Source organism: Ascaphus truei, chromosome 13 (assembly GCF_040206685.1).
Source record: "Ascaphus truei isolate aAscTru1 chromosome 13, aAscTru1.hap1, whole genome shotgun sequence".
Classification (NCBI taxonomy): Eukaryota; Metazoa; Chordata; class Amphibia; order Anura; family Ascaphidae; genus Ascaphus; species Ascaphus truei.
This window is the reverse complement of record NC_134495.1, coordinates 51,086,782-51,102,115: the sequence shown is the minus strand read 5'-3', so window position 1 is coordinate 51,102,115 and position 15,334 is coordinate 51,086,782. Positions and strand designations below refer to the sequence as shown.

The 15,334-nt window shown below is 47.4% G+C and overlaps 1 protein-coding gene across 7 annotated transcripts; it reads right to left on the bottom strand.

Moving 5' to 3' along the window:
* Positions 1-3,100: 3,100 nt before the first annotated feature.
* CCNB1IP1 (cyclin B1 interacting protein 1) lies at positions 3,101-8,784 on the bottom strand. Of its 7 annotated transcripts, none has more exons than XM_075569192.1 (6): positions 8,761-8,778; positions 6,897-6,965; positions 5,981-6,070; positions 5,042-5,357; positions 4,552-4,885; positions 3,101-3,353 (listed from the first exon to the last, which is right to left on the bottom strand). In XM_075569192.1, exons 4-6 carry the CDS (start codon positions 5,336-5,338, stop codon positions 3,163-3,165), a joined length of 822 nt encoding a protein of 273 aa, XP_075425307.1. In that variant the 5' UTR covers positions 5,339-5,357; positions 5,981-6,070; positions 6,897-6,965; positions 8,761-8,778; the 3' UTR covers positions 3,101-3,162. The 7 variants fall into 7 exon arrangements, with proteins under 7 accessions (XP_075425307.1, XP_075425306.1, XP_075425309.1 ...); XM_075569191.1 differs by lacking the exon at positions 8,761-8,778 and adding an exon at positions 7,225-7,398; XM_075569194.1 differs by lacking the exon at positions 6,897-6,965 and having other exon boundaries at positions 8,761-8,784.
* Positions 8,785-15,334: the final 6,550 nt, after the last annotated feature.

Sequence of the window (15,334 nt, the reverse complement as noted above, 5' to 3'; positions counted from 1 at the left end):
GTTCCCCTTATCTCACAATTATATTTTTCATGTGTGTGCTTGGGGTGTACTCTACACATACAGCACCTACATAATGCACATACAATCCTGCAAAATGGGGACAACAAGGGACAGAGGGAAAAATAAGACATGTAAAGTGCATGAAAAATTAACCCCTTCATCCCCAATACGAAAGAGGGGTAACCAGCTGTGCACACTGCCTTTATTAATGCGCTGATTACGCCCATTTTCGCCACAATAGGTATTTCCTTACACTTTTTGTCTGATTACCACCCCCAGACCAATGGTCAGACCGAGAGGACAAATAGGACCCTGGATCAGTACTTTCGGTGCTTTATCTCAGACGCCCAAGACGACTGGGTGGACCTTCTTCCCCGGGGAGAATTTGCCCACAAATCATTAAGGAACGAATGCACACGGGAATCTCCATTTTTTGTCAATTATGGATTTCATCCTGCACTGCTCCCCATCACGTTTTCTTGTATGTCTTTATTTATATAGCGCCATTAATGTACATAGCGCTTCACAATAGTAATACACGTGACAATCATATAAATAACAAATAATATAAATAACGGGTCATGGGAATAAGTACTTCAGACATAAACGTAACATTTAGGAAGAGGAGTCCATGATCCGAGGGGCTTATAATCTAATTGGTATGTAGGAGGAACGTACAGAGACAGTAGGAGGGCATATTGGTAAGTGCTTCTGCAGGGGGCCAAGCTTTATGTATCGTGTCTAGTAGTATCTACGGTACTACTCATATGCTTCTTTAAGCAAGTGTGTCTTAAGGTTGGTCTTAAAGGTGGATAGAGAGGGTTCTAGTAGGATATTGAGGGGAAGGGCATTCCAGAGGTGTGGGGCAGTCAGTGAGAAAGGTTTAAGGTGGGAGAGGGCTTTAGATACAAAGGGTTCTTCTTCCGGGGTCCCAGCAGCAGACAATAGTATCAAGTTCTTACAGGACTCATGGAGGAGGATTCAAAGGAGCCTCGGGGAGGCTACTCTCACACAAAAGAACCAGACAGATCGCCATTGTCGTAGGATTCCAGAAGTCAAACCAGGAGACAGAGTGTGGCTGTCGTTAAAGAACATCAGACTCAAGACACCCACTCTCAAGTTGGATCCAAGATTTTTGGGTCCCTACCCAATTCTGGAAAAAATCAATCCGGTCCCCTATTGGCTCCAAATCCCTCCTTCCATGAAGATACCATCAGTGTTTCATGTCTCGCTCCTAAAACCTGTCTTCCAGAACTCTCACTTCCCAGATTCCTCTTCCATGCTCCACTAATCATACAAGGACAAGAGGAGTACAAGATACAATCTATCATAGACTCTAGAATATCGAGAGGAGGGGTCCAGTATTTGGCCCACTGGATAGGGTTTGACCAGAGGAACGGTCCTGGATACCCCATCACCAAATACACACTCCCCACCTCATAAGGTGGTCTCACTTAAAGTACCCGCTCAAACCATATTGGAGTCGTCCAGAGGCCGCACCTCAAGGGGGCTACTGTAAGAAATCGGAGAGCACGTCCCTCACAGCACGCTCCCTCCTTACCTTAAAGCTTGCGCAACACCGCGGATCACACTGCACGCGTGCACGCAAAGGACGTCATCTGACATTGCGGGGACTGGCCCCACCCCTGGACGAATCATGTGTCGGCACGGCGCACACACGTGACGCGTGTGCACCACTCCCCAGCTACGCGTCAAGCCCTCTAATCACGCCCACCTATCCCTGCCTCCACAGAGGTCGCACCACCGCTCCTCCACCCTGCCTCATTGGTCGCTCTTCCCCATATATGGTCAGCTGTGCCACTGGCACTTTGGCTGAGCATAGTTCTTGGTACCCTTGTGTTCATCACATCCTGTTCCTTGTCTTGCCTCACCTTGTCTTGTTGCCTTCCTGTGTACCGACCCGGCTTGACCCTTGGACTCCGCACCACAATCTCCCCCTCACACTATCCCCCTTATGCACCCTCTCACTTACACATACATTCACAAACACACACAGACACTGACACTCTCAATGACTCACACAGACACTGACACACTCACAGGCACACTCACTGACACATATACTCTAACTGTACTGACACAGACACCCCTCTCACACATATACACACACACACCCACACTGACTCACAGACACTTAAACACTCTCAGAGACTCTCAATGACTCACACAGACACAGACACTCTCACTGTACTGACACAGACTCACACACCTCTCTCACTTTAAGTGTTGTCAGCGTGCCTGCGCGCGCTTTTGCCTGATCCTACCTCTCCCCCTTGTGATACTGCGCATCAGAACGTTTGGTTTGAGGAAAGCATATTTTTTGTTTTTGATTATCTTCTGGAGTCACGTAGCAACAACATGATGTATAAGTTTATACTATGTATTGTTCAAAGCTCTGTCACTTGTCATGTGGCTTTCATTTCCTCTTGCGTTCAGTGCATTTTATTCTGATGAAGCCTGACAAACGGGCCAGGTGGCCTTGAAACTTTGCTCTATTGTGCACATATAACAGTGTGTGTCTGCTAACATTTCCTTTCCGTGTGTGCTGATTTTTTTCTGTATTGCTGCTTTTTTGATAAATTAAAGAAGAAACTTGCTGAGACCAAAAGACAAAAAGCAAAACATAAGTCCTTCATTGTTATTATTTTTGAGTGCTGATCCAGTTTGTTTTTTTGTATACTGTACTTACTGCAAGTAACATGCATTGTAACACACAGCACATTGCCAGATTAAAATTATTTAGAACAATCTTTATTCAAATCACATAATACATTTTTTTAGTTGAACACCAAGATAACCTATTGCAGAAGTGCAAACCAAATTAATATTTGTGCATTGGTGCACTTCTGAACCAAAACTTATTATTTCAAACCTTTCTCACAGCCTGCAACCCATTATAACACCGAAGGGTCATGTGAGAATCTAGACCCGGCAGGCCTGCACAACTCCAGTCCTCGAGGGCCGCAAACAGGGCAGGTTTTCAGGATATCCCTACTTCAGCACAGCTGGCTCAATTAGTGGCTCAGTCATACTGAGCCACCAATTGAGCCAGCTGAGCTGAAGTAGGGATATCCTGAAAATCTGGCCTGTTTGCGGCCCTCGAGGACTGGAGTTGTGCAGCCTGACCTAGAGGGTAGCAGTTTACATCCTCATTATTTTGAAGGCCCTGCCTGATCCAAGGTGCTGATGATCTATCTCGTTTCGAGGGGAGATGAAGAAGCTGTTTCCGGCCTCTGCAGTGGGAGATGTGCAGAAGAAGGGTCTTGAGCGGAAGTCTCCATCACAGGACCTTACAGGCGGCGTTCCAGCAACTGGAAACTTTACAGCATTTCCTACAGAAGAATACAAGCCTCTTAATTCAATACATACTACTATACTTTTTCATATTCCCTATCCTTGACAAAAAAAGTGTAATTCCCAATACAAAAGCCATTGTGTTGATATTATGGCATCTTATTGGCCTGTAAGACCCGAGAGAATTGGGAGATTACTTGATTTCCCTGAAAGGAGCTTTAACACCAGCAGTGAGCATCTTGGGACCAGGAGATCCAGAGAGCTCAAATTAAAGCAGTTTAGCTCCAAAGCAGCCCTCTGTTCAAATACTTTTTTTTTTTTTAAAGTAGCTAATTCTCTTGAATGGACAATAAGGTGCCCTTATGGCTTAGTACTGGTTAGTGTAAGGAATCGGGGAGCGCGTGCCCCGCGGCGCACTCCCTCCTTACCTTCAGGCTCGTGCAGCACCGCGGATCACACTGAACGCGCACGCCCGCAAAGGACGTCATCTGACATCGCGGGTACTGGCCCCGCCCTCCCGGACGTGTGTCGCGCAACGCACACACGTGACGTGTGTGCACCGCTCCCCAGCTACGTTTCAAGCCTCCTAATCATCTCATCACGCCCACCTGTTTCCTGCATCTCCTACCTATCCCTGCCTCCACAGAGGCCGCTCCTCCCTACTGCCTCATTGGTCGCTCTTCCCCATATATGGTCAGCTGTGCCACTGGCACTTTGGCTGAGCATAGTTCTTGGTACCCTTGTGTTCATCACATCCTGTTCCTTGTCTTGTCTTGCCTTGCCTCACCTTGTCTTGTTGCCTTCCTGTGTACCGACCCGGCTTGACCCTTGGACTCCGCACCACTGGCTTACTGACCCCGGCTTACCTCTGACCGTCCGCATCTCTCCAGCTCTGACCTCGGCACCCGGACTTCTACAATCCCTCTGGCTCCAACCTCTAACCTCACCAAGTATCAAGACTATTCTTACATCTCCATTCCCGAACCGACTACCTCGACCATCCACTCTGCAGACGTGCCACTGTGGCTGTGGATGCGTATGTACCCATTCCCACCTCAGTATCGGGGTCCCGCATTGTTTGTGGTGAGCACAGCGTTAGTTAGTAAATCTGTGCCTAAACGCCCTTTGCATGTTGATCTATGATTGGAATTCATCATTTCTAGGGGGAAGTTCACAGCTAGAGGTGATAGGTCAGTCTCTGTGTCCATTAATTTCTCAGTTCCCCCTTAAGCTTACCCAGCGGGAATCCAAAGACCACAGGCTGGTCCTGTTGAGCCCGATCTCCACAGGCCTCTCGATTGGCCACAGCGATGTTGCGTAGTCTCAGGGCATCGTACATCCCCTGTAGCTTCTGATATTGCCGGTTGCGTTCCATGAGTTTCTCTGAGAGCTCGCTGTACTTTCTCTTGTATTCCTCCAGGACTTTCTTGAGGGAGGTTACCTCCCCCTTCATGGAGCCCAGCTCTGTATCCTTGCTCTGCACTTGATGGGCGTACACTTTCTCCACTTGCTTCAGGTGCCCCTCTGCCTTGCTGTAGGTATACTCTTGGTACAGCCGTTCCTGGTATACCTGAAGAGTGGATGTAGAAAAGACAATGAAAGAAAAAGTCAGACAGAAACCCTGGTAACCGGGATATTAAAACAGGTAATATTGGATAAGTGCCACATATGAACCACTGTAATTTAAATTTAATAGGGCCGTCAAATGAGAGCCTTTGTCATTCACCTGGTAGGTCCAGAATGCCAAAGCACGAGAGCAGATGTCTAAAACAACCTCAGGACGCAGTCCGGCTAGCACCATGGCCTTATATTCCTCAGAGGGGCTGAGCTCCGTACGGACAATGTCCAGCTTGCCGGACAAGGTGCTGTTACAGGCTGGGCAGACGGCCGGTGATCTGCTGAATTCCCCACTACCATGCTGGTCACAGAAAATGTGTGAGCAGGCTGTGACCCAGGCATAACCAGACAGCTTCACCCGGCACTTGCGATAGTTACACAACAGAAGATCCTCATACACCGACATGGCAGCTGGGCAAGTGAAACTGAAAGACATTGTAAGATGTGGCTTTTATATTCAGGGATACATAAATAGAAAGAGATTCAATAACATCCAGCCACATAGGGAAATATAGGGCAATTTCAACATATATGATCCCAAGGAGTCCTAAAGGCAGACCGTTGACAAAGGGCATGTGCTGTACGAAAACGTTGGGTCTCCATGCCAAGGCAGAATGGGAAAATTTGGTTGTGACTGTCCCGCCGCGACCAAGTCCCCAGTAGCATTTCCTTTGCTGAGGGATTCTCCGCCGCTGGACGCTTCTACTATAAAGGTAAGGGGGGTTAACTTCAAGGGTTTTAGTGGTTAGGGGGGTTAACGTTGGGGTTTTTAGTGGTTAGGGTAAGGGGGGTTAACGTTGGGGTTTTTAGTGGTTAGGGTAAGGGGGGTTAACGTTGGGGTTTTTAGTGGTTAGGGTAAAGGGTTTAACGTTGGGGTTTTTAGTGGTTAGGGTAAGGGGGTTAACGTTGGGGTTTTTAGTGGTTAGGGTATGGGTTAACTTTAGGGGTTTTAGCAGTTAGTGTAGGGAGTTAATTAAAGAGGTTGTAGGGTAGGGGGTAGCCTTAGTATTGGGGTTAAGATTAGGGAGTTTTAGGGTAAGGGACTTACCTTAGTGCTGAAAGATCCCGACAGCAAGGTCACTTGCGGTGAAACACCAGCAGCGATTTGATTGCAGTGAAACGGCCACGACCAAATGTCCTAGAGACCGATGCCAAGGTGTCAGCAAGGTAAATACATACCATGCTATGTTTATACATTTCTATAAGGATTATTCATGCTATTTCTGTTTGCCTGTCTTCCATCACATGGCATGTGTATTATGTTATCACTCGTGTGGACTGTTATGTATGGCTGCATTTTTCAATACAATTTTTTGTAATATTTTTGTGTTTACCCTTTTCAGACCTCTTTCACTTTTTTTTGTTAATATTCAGGGAAACTATTATGAAGTAGCAAAAAGCAGTACGTTGTGCTAATATAAAACAACTAGTAAGTCAAACTACGTTTTTATTTTTAAGGCGTGTTTTTTGATGTCTTTTGTAAACATTTATTACAGTAAATATCATTTGCATGAGTTCTTGCTAACATAGTGGCCTCATATTTGTACCTACATGTCTGACTTTATTATAGTCAACACAAAACATAGACTTGAAAATCAAGTTAGACATCTCCAAGAATACCTAAAATGTATATACTTACAAACTTGTACAAGAAAAAAAATAGGGAGGGGCCAATGAGCAAAGAGATAAATGCATCCAACAGTACTTTAATGTAAAATATGGTGTTTTTTAAACTTCTGTATTTTTAAATGGAAAAAAAAAGCAACTATTTAGCGTGTGTGTGTGTGTGTGTGTGTGTGTGTGTGTGTGTGTGTATACCCACATGTGATGGCATCTTGTAGGATAATATAAGTATCTGAAAAGTGAATTATTTAATGACAGTGGAACTTGTGAGAACAATTTGGTAATTATAGGTTAGTCTTCATATAAACCACATACATATGCAATAACTTTAATATTTTCACCTATTTAATTATTCTTCCACAACACACTGCTACTTTGACATTTTTTTCTTTAAATGTAGGGATGCCAATCTTCACAATGAAATGAAAGTGCAGCGTTACATTCTTAATCTGTAATGTAACACATTTTATATGCTGTATTTGACATATTTTACATGTTAATCATTTGGTATACTAAAAAGTCAGTATGTTATATATGTAAAAGTCTGTGTTCCATGTTAAATTTAACATGAGCTGTAGAGTGTGAGATTATTTCCCAAAACACCACAACATGAAAAGACACAAGAGCCAACGTAAAAGCGCGGGAACTGGGTGAAACCGTCCCAGCTACCTAGGGTCACGTGACTGCGTTACGCACTGCGTAATAAACGACGCAATTTTTTTTAGATCTGAAAACACGCCTCCATTTTCACGTGCCCGTTCAGGTGCTCCCGGCGCCTGCGCAGTCTGCCTATGCAATTGAGCGGGTGACTTTTTCCGGTTAAAATGTCCCAACTGCCGCGTACCCAGTGGCGCACCCAGTGGCGCGTCATTCAAAAAAATAAAGGAACGCTCTAGCAACCAATGTTGATTAGTCACCGGTTATTTCCAATTGTTAGGCAATTATCCAACCCTGTGACACTCAAGGCCAGGAGAGGGCAGTGCGCACCATTCTTTCACTTTAACCCCTTTCATCACAGGTCATCAATTGTGTCTATACTATAATTCCAAGTCTGAGGCAGAGGGAAGCATGAATTGGAGTTAATCCTGGACAGTTACCTCAAGAAACGTTGATAAACACATTTAGACTACAGATTGTACATAAACTGTAAAGGATCCCTGTCATTAATTCTGTCCTGTTAAATGTTTAAATGAACTTTTAAACCAAATTGGTGAAGGGTAATCAGTACCAGGCAGAGTTAAGTAACACAGTAACGTTTAAATAGAACTACTGTATAATACATTTGTAATCAGTCACTATTTTTCAACAGTATATACATTAAACTCCCAAATCTTTGCCAACCCAGTGATAACTTTGATACTAAATGATCTAACTACATATAAAGTCTGAGCCCCTGCATGGGCTCCATGGCGGGTGCGAGCCCCCCTCCCCAATCACAGCAGGACTTTCCGCACTGCCTCCCTTTGCTCTGCTCCACCCTTCCGGCAGCTACGGAGTTGAGCCCTGGGGAAGGAGCTAGGGATGTAATAAGGAATTGAGGTTATATGTGTGGACTGCTGAGAGGCAGGCCTCTTTCCACGCAGCCTGCCAGAGTGAAGATTGATTCCTTATGTGCTGCAACGCAGCCTGCATGACATGGCGGTGCGTACCGGTGGGCCTGCATAATGGGGCGGTGTGTAGCGGCGGGCCTGCATGATGGGCTGTGCGTAGTGTCGGGCCTGTCGGATGGGGTGGTGAGTAGCGGCGGGCCTGAATGACGGGGCGGCGGGCCTGTCTGACGAGGCGGTGCGTAGTAGCAGGCCTACATAAGGCCTCGGGCATGAAGCGCTGACCCGTGCTGAGGCGTGCTGGTACTTACCAGTGAGCCCCTGCAGCCACAATGAGAGCGGCTTTAGCAGGGGCTCGCGCACGTTTCCGCAAGCGTGCAGAAGCGTGGGTCTTAGGAGAATTTTAGATTCAAGCGCTCAAGGGAGCGCAGGGCCGATCACGTGAGCGGTTCGCCCAATGAGGGCGAACCAGCTCCGTGACGTCACTGGCCTGCCCCGACACGCCCACGGACGCGCGCTAACCAAGGCCAAGGAAAGCACCCGTTTCCCCTCAGCGCGCCTCCGTATGGCTGCTGCAACCCTGGACGCAGTGTAGGGCTGCGGTCCCAGTGTGACACGTGTGCCCGGCGGGGAGGGGGGGGCGCGTGCACAGCGCTACCTGCGGTCTTTAGGGAGAGAGATTGCAACGGGAGGGGGCATGGTCAGGGTTTTGCGGGGGCGTGGTCATGACCTCACGCGGCTGGTTCGCCCTCATTGGGTGAACTGCCGGCGGGGGCGTGGCCATGCCTCCGTCGCCAGTTCTGAACTCCATTCCATTGAGTTAAAAAAAAAACTGCGAGTACAGCGCGGCTGCACCTTCAGCGGGAAGGTGAGTACTGGGCCCAGCCCCATTGAGGGGCGGTGCTTACATACACAGCGCACGCCGAGGTGTGCGCTGTAGCAGTGACTGGGACCGCAGCCTAAGGCTACGTCCATAGCAGGGGAAGCCGCACTGAGCCCCTGCATCCTCAATAAGGATGTATTTAGAGGGCTCACGCGAGCATCCGCAGGCGTGATGAGGCATTGGGATTTTCAGCCGACTGCAGAGCCTGTTACTCAGCGCGCTTTTGGCTGAAAACCTCCAATCACAGCAAAGCAACGGCGCCGTGACGTCGGTGCGTCGCGTGCTGTTGGCCCAGCGATGTCATTGCCCCTCCTCCTGATCGCGCACGCTGGCTCGCCTGCCAGTCCATGGGATCGCTCCTGACCGGGCAGGCGAGCCACAGCATCAGCGAGGAGGAGCGTGGGCTGAGGCTCTATGGACGCAGCCTAACAGGGCGGTGCGTAGCAGCAGGCCTGCATAACGGGGCAGTGCGTAGCGGCGGGCCTGCATGACAGGGCAGTGCGTAGTGTCGGGCCAGCCGCTTGGGCCGGTGAGTAGTGGTGGGCCTGCATGATGGGGTGGTGGGCCTGTCTAACGAGGCAATGCGTAGCGGCGTGCCTGCATAAGGGCTCGTCCAGGGTGGTGCGCGCTCACTCTGGACATGTTTCGACAATGCACGTGTCCTGCTTGAGCGGGCGGGTGCGACTGCTCGGCGCTCAGCCGCTTGCCGAGCGAGCAAATTAGAATTTGCCGCTCGCAAGTGCGTCATGTGAGCGGTTCCCCCCAAAAGGGCGAACCAGCTCTATGACTTAGAGGCAGCGCCCCCAGACGCACGCGCACCTAGCCGGCCAGGAAAAGCACGGCCGAGCAGGGCGCAGCGCTGGAGCTCCAGCGCGCCTCTACCCACCCTGGATGAGGCCTAACGGGGCGGTGCATAGTGTCGGGCCTGCTGGATGGGGCAGTGAGTAGTAGCGGGCCTGAATGACGGGCCAGTGTGTAGTGGAGGGCCTAACATGGCTGTGCATAGCGGCGGGCCTGCCTGACAAGTCAGTGCGTATAGACAAAAAAACACAGCGCACAACGCTCATAGTGCATTAAATATATTAAATCAGAAATTCAATATGGTAAGTATTGTGCGTACATCAAGTTAATTACAAGTGAGCATGTTAGGGGTAAGTTACCCATACACCAACAGATGTCATCATTGGAAACCGGTTTGGATGTCACCAGCAGGAACCCTCTGTGGTGCCAGGTTCTGTAGCATCAAAAGGGGAGTCTTTTTGAGATAACCACTCCGTGAATAGACAGTGTCCCGTGTTTACAGTTCACAGAGAAGCAGCCCTGTCTCTGGGGCATACACGGCAGCTTCAATCCTCCTCCAAACCTCCGTCGCGGCAGGCACTTCCGGGTTGTGACGTCATCCCTCTACAGCAGCGCTGCTCGCATGACTGTCCTCCGGTAGCCAGGTAGATAATGCCAACGGGGTGGGTAAGAGGTTTCGAAACGCGTTGGATTAAACAAGTATCCTGAGACCTCTTACCCACCCCGTTGGCATTATCTACCTGGCTACCGGAGGACAGTCACGCGAGCAGCGCTGCTGTAGACGGATGACGTCACAACCCGGAAGTGCCTGCCGCGACGGAGGTTTGGAGGAGGATTGAAGCTGCCGTGTATGCCCCAGAGACAGGGCTGCTTCTCTGAACTGTAAACACGGGACACTGTCTATTCACGGAGTGGTTATCTCAAAAAGACTCCCCTTTTGATGCTACAGAACCTGGCACCACAGAGGGTTCCTGCTGGTGACATCCAAACCGGTTTCCAATGATGACATCTGTTGGTGTATGGGTAACTTACCCCTAACATGCTCACTTGTAACTAACTTGATGTACGCACAATACTTACCATATTGAATTTCTGATTTAATATATTTAATGCACTATGAGCATTGTGCGCTGTGTTTTTTTGTCTATTTGTCTAACGTTCTAGGGGGTGCTCTGAGCCATCCCTGGTACCACAGCTGCAGACGCTTCATTCAAATTTGATAAAAATAGGTCACGTATTTCACTTATTTTTTATCACAATTTAATCACTTCACGTGTGTGTTAGAATTTAATAGTTGCGCACTTTCCCTTCACCTTGTCTCAAGTCAGTGCGTAGTAGCGGGCCTGCATGACGGGGCGGTGTGTAGCAGCGGACCTGCCTGAGGGGACTGTACATACCGGTGGGCGTGCCTGATGGGGCAGTGCGTTGCGGCAGGCCTGCTTGACCGGGCGATGAATAGTGGCAGGCCTTCCTCTGGGAGCCATTTGGTGTGCGGTTCTTAGCAGAGCTTCAGCAGCAAATGATGGCTCAAAGCGCCGGCGAGCAAGGCCAATGCGTCACGACATCCAACGCGAGCACGTTGCCTGTAGCTGTCTGAGGGGCGTGGACTTGTTGTGCGGTGTCTAGGATAGTGTGTGCTGAGTGCGGTGCTCTGTGCCGCATACCCGTGAGCTACAGGCGTGGAATTCACTACGTGCAACAGGCGGAATCCTCCGTTTTGCCAGATTGGGGTGTGAGCCCTTTGGAATACCCTCTTTCACCGCCAACACTGGAGAGACTCCTAGACACAGCATCTGTGTGCTGTACCACAGATGAGTATCCGTTTGTTGACATCTGCCACCATAGTACCTCTGTATATTTGACAAGTTGATTCGTCCCTCAGCTGTTTTAAGCAGTTTACAGATTCTACCAAGAAGTTTTTTTAATTATTGGAAGTGAGTGCAAGTCCTGTTGGCCACTCTAGCTCTTAATAAAGAATCAATTTTTTTTAAACAGTATTATGCTATAGAGCTTGCACTTCTTTTCTTTCTTGTAGGTAATTTGTGATCTGGCTAGATCACTAAAGAAACTTGCCTACTCCATACAGTGACTGTAGTCTGGAACTGGACAATTTCATCTATTTGGACTGGTTTGATTTTATTTAAATCACTTTCTACACGGTATATAATAATTATTCATTATTTTATTAATCACAGTTATCTTATTATTAATCATCCATCACATTTAAACCCCTCAATTTCTTTATATCATTGATAATATTCAGCTAGCGCACAGACATTGTTTTTGTCTGTCTTTAAAATGGTTTACAAGATGGCAGCTGACAATCTCCTCACTAACCCAACTGTCATCTTGGCTCTGCCCCTTATTATGTTTGACCAATCAGAAGTTTATCTGGGTCAGTATGTAGTGGGGCTACATTTATTAATTAGGCATTGGCGTTTTAATGCCACCTCATGACTGGCACTGAAACGGTAGGAGTTGCATACATTGTTTAATTTCATTACAATATGGTTGACCAGGCAAGGGCCCCATGGTTTTAGGTGTGCAGTCTGAGGTGTAGCTGGTAGCATTGCAGCATAAGGCTGCGGTCCCAGTGACTGCATTAGCGCACGCCTCGGCACTCAGGGTACATGCGTCGGTGCACATTCAGCAGCCGCGCTGTACTGCAAGATTCCACACACTCCAAAAAATTGTGTAGAACTTGCGACGGAGCCGTGGCCACGCCCCCGCCGGCGGTTCAGCCAATTAGGACGCGCCCCGCAAAAACCCGTCCACGCCCCCTCCCGTCGCAACCTCTCCCACTCTCCTGAAGACCGTGGTTAGCGCTGTACACGCGCCGCCCCCCCCCGCCGGGCGCGCGTCACAGTGATGGTAGCACGCGCTCCCGGTGGGGGGACAGCGCGTGCACAGCGCTTCACTGCAGATCGCGGTCCTGGGAGAGAGGGAGAGTTTACGATGGGAGGGGGCATGGTGGGGGTTTTGCGGGGGCATGGCCATGACCTCACGCGGCAGGTTCACCCTCATTAGCCTCCGTTGCAAGTTACTCATCCAAAAAAAATTGTATGTGTGAAAACTTGCAGTACAACGCAGTGGCTAAATGCGTGCCGACGCATGTATTTGGCACAAATAGATTGGGGGACGGTGCTTGTGCACATAGCGCACGAACGCACTGGGACCGCAGCCTAAGGCCGCGCTTATAGTGCCTGCGAGGCGATGGTGACGCCACTCTGCGGTCGCTGGTAAAATCAAATTGAAATGACTTCCAGCGATCGCGAATAAGCCGCCGCACTTACTATAAGCGCACGCGACGGTGTCAATGCATTTGTTTTGACGTGGCGGTGCTTTCGCTGGCACTATAAGTGCGGCCTAATGCTGCCATAAAATTATGTATATCTATGTAATGAGTTTTAAATGTATATTTGATCTGTGGTATCAGCTGTCAGGTTGGATCATGCTTCAACCTGAGGTGTACTCCATCCCTCAATGAGCAGCCTTCTAACTTTTTGTTTCAACATTGTCTAAATTTGCGCTGACAATTGGCAGGTCTATTGCAAGATGTCACAGCCCTGACTTCAGTGAAGCATTAGGATGTTAACAAAGTCGCTCACAAGAAAAGCAGCGGCAAGGTTATAGAGCTAAAAAAAAATATTTATTTATTTATAAAATATTTTACCAGGAAGTAATACATTGAGAGTTATCTCTCATTTTCAAGTATGTCCTGGGCACAGAGTAAAACAAATAATACATGGTTACAAGTACAGTTACATAAATGAACAGGGTATACATTATATACAAGACATTGCGTGCACAGTTAAAGAAAATATATATTATGAGCGTATGAAACAGTTACAGACCAGGTTAAAATGTGAGACAGCCTTAGATTTGAAAGAACTTAAACTGGTGGTGGATGTGAGAGTCTGGTAGGTTGTTCCAGTTTTGGGGTGCACGGAAGGAGAAGGAGGAACGTCCGGATACTTTGTTGAGTCTTGGGACAATGAATAGTCTTTTGGAGTCTGATCTCAGGTGATAGGTGCTGCAAGGGTAGGGGTGAGGAGCTTGTTCAGGTAGCTTGGTAGCTTGCCCAGAAAGTATTTGAGGGTGAGACAGAAAAGGTGAACTTTGCGCCTAGACTCTAGTGTTGACCAATCTAGTTCTTTGAGCATTTCGCAGTGATGTGTGTTGTAGTTGCATTGGAGAACAAAACGGCAAATTGAATTGTAGAGGGTGTCAAGTTTGCTAAGGTGGGTTTGAGGAGCCGTGCCATATACTATGTCTCCATAGTCAATAATTGGCATTAGCATCTGCTGTGCGATACGCTTTCTGACCAGGAGATTTAGGGAGGATTTGTTCCTGTAAAGTACCCCTAGTTTGGCATAGGTCTTGGTTGTCAGGGTATCAATGTGCATCCCGAATGTTAAGTGGGAGTCAAACCATAAGCCCATGTATTTAAAACTAGTGACAGGTGTTAGGGTGGTGTTAGCGTTGGTTCTAATCAGGAGCTCAGTCACTGGAAGCTTTACAAATTTAGTCTTGGTCCCGAATACCATTGTTACAGTCTTGTCAGTGTTTAAAAACAGTTTGTTTTGGAAATCCAGTTTTCGAGTCTCAAAAAGTCAGACTGAAGTATGTGTTGAAGGTCAGAGAGGCTATGGCTGTGTGCATATAGGATTGTGTCATCTGCATACATATGTATTGAGGCTTCCTTACAAGCTGTGTGAAGATCATTATTGAACACTGAGAAGAGTAGGGGCCCCAGAACAGAGCCTTGCGGGACATTGGTCAATGTATTTATTTATCAAATGTTTTACCAGAAAGTAAAGAAAAGATAAGGGTGTATGCTGCACACCACAAAGCAAAAGATACAAATACTCCTGGTCCATGGAAAACTTGTGTAATATTCCAAGTCGGTATGGAAGAAAAGAGGCGAAACAGGGCACTACGGATTTAAATAAAGTGAATTTATTACCAATTGATCGACGTTTCGGCTTCTCAAGAATTGGTGACATGCCACTAATTCTTGAGGCCGAAACGTCGATTAATTGGCAATAAATTCAATTTATTTAAATCCACAGTGCCCTGTTTCACCTCTTTTCTTCCTTACCAGGAAATAACATTGAGTTACCGCTCATTTTCAAATATGTCCCGTGCACACAGTAATGACAAATACATGGTTACATTAAGTGAACAGGGTTATACATTATTTATAAAAACATTGCATGACAGTTAATAATGTTATAGGCATATGTATTTACTTATGACCCCATTTCATACTGAATATCCAAATAGTTTAAAAAAATTGTTTGCATTACAGAGAATGAAGGGATTGGTAAATCTATTCTTGAAAGGAAGCCCTATACCAAGGGCTGGTGATATTAGTGCAAGAAAGTGTAAATCCTAAAATTGCTATAACATGGTCACTAAATTAGCAAAGGTTTTTAAATGTGGGATGGCGAGTGGCCATTTTCTTTTCAGGGGCTATTTTGTTTTTCAATGAGGCAATCTGAAGTCGGCTGACAGCATGGCTACGATACATTATACTGCAGCCTTA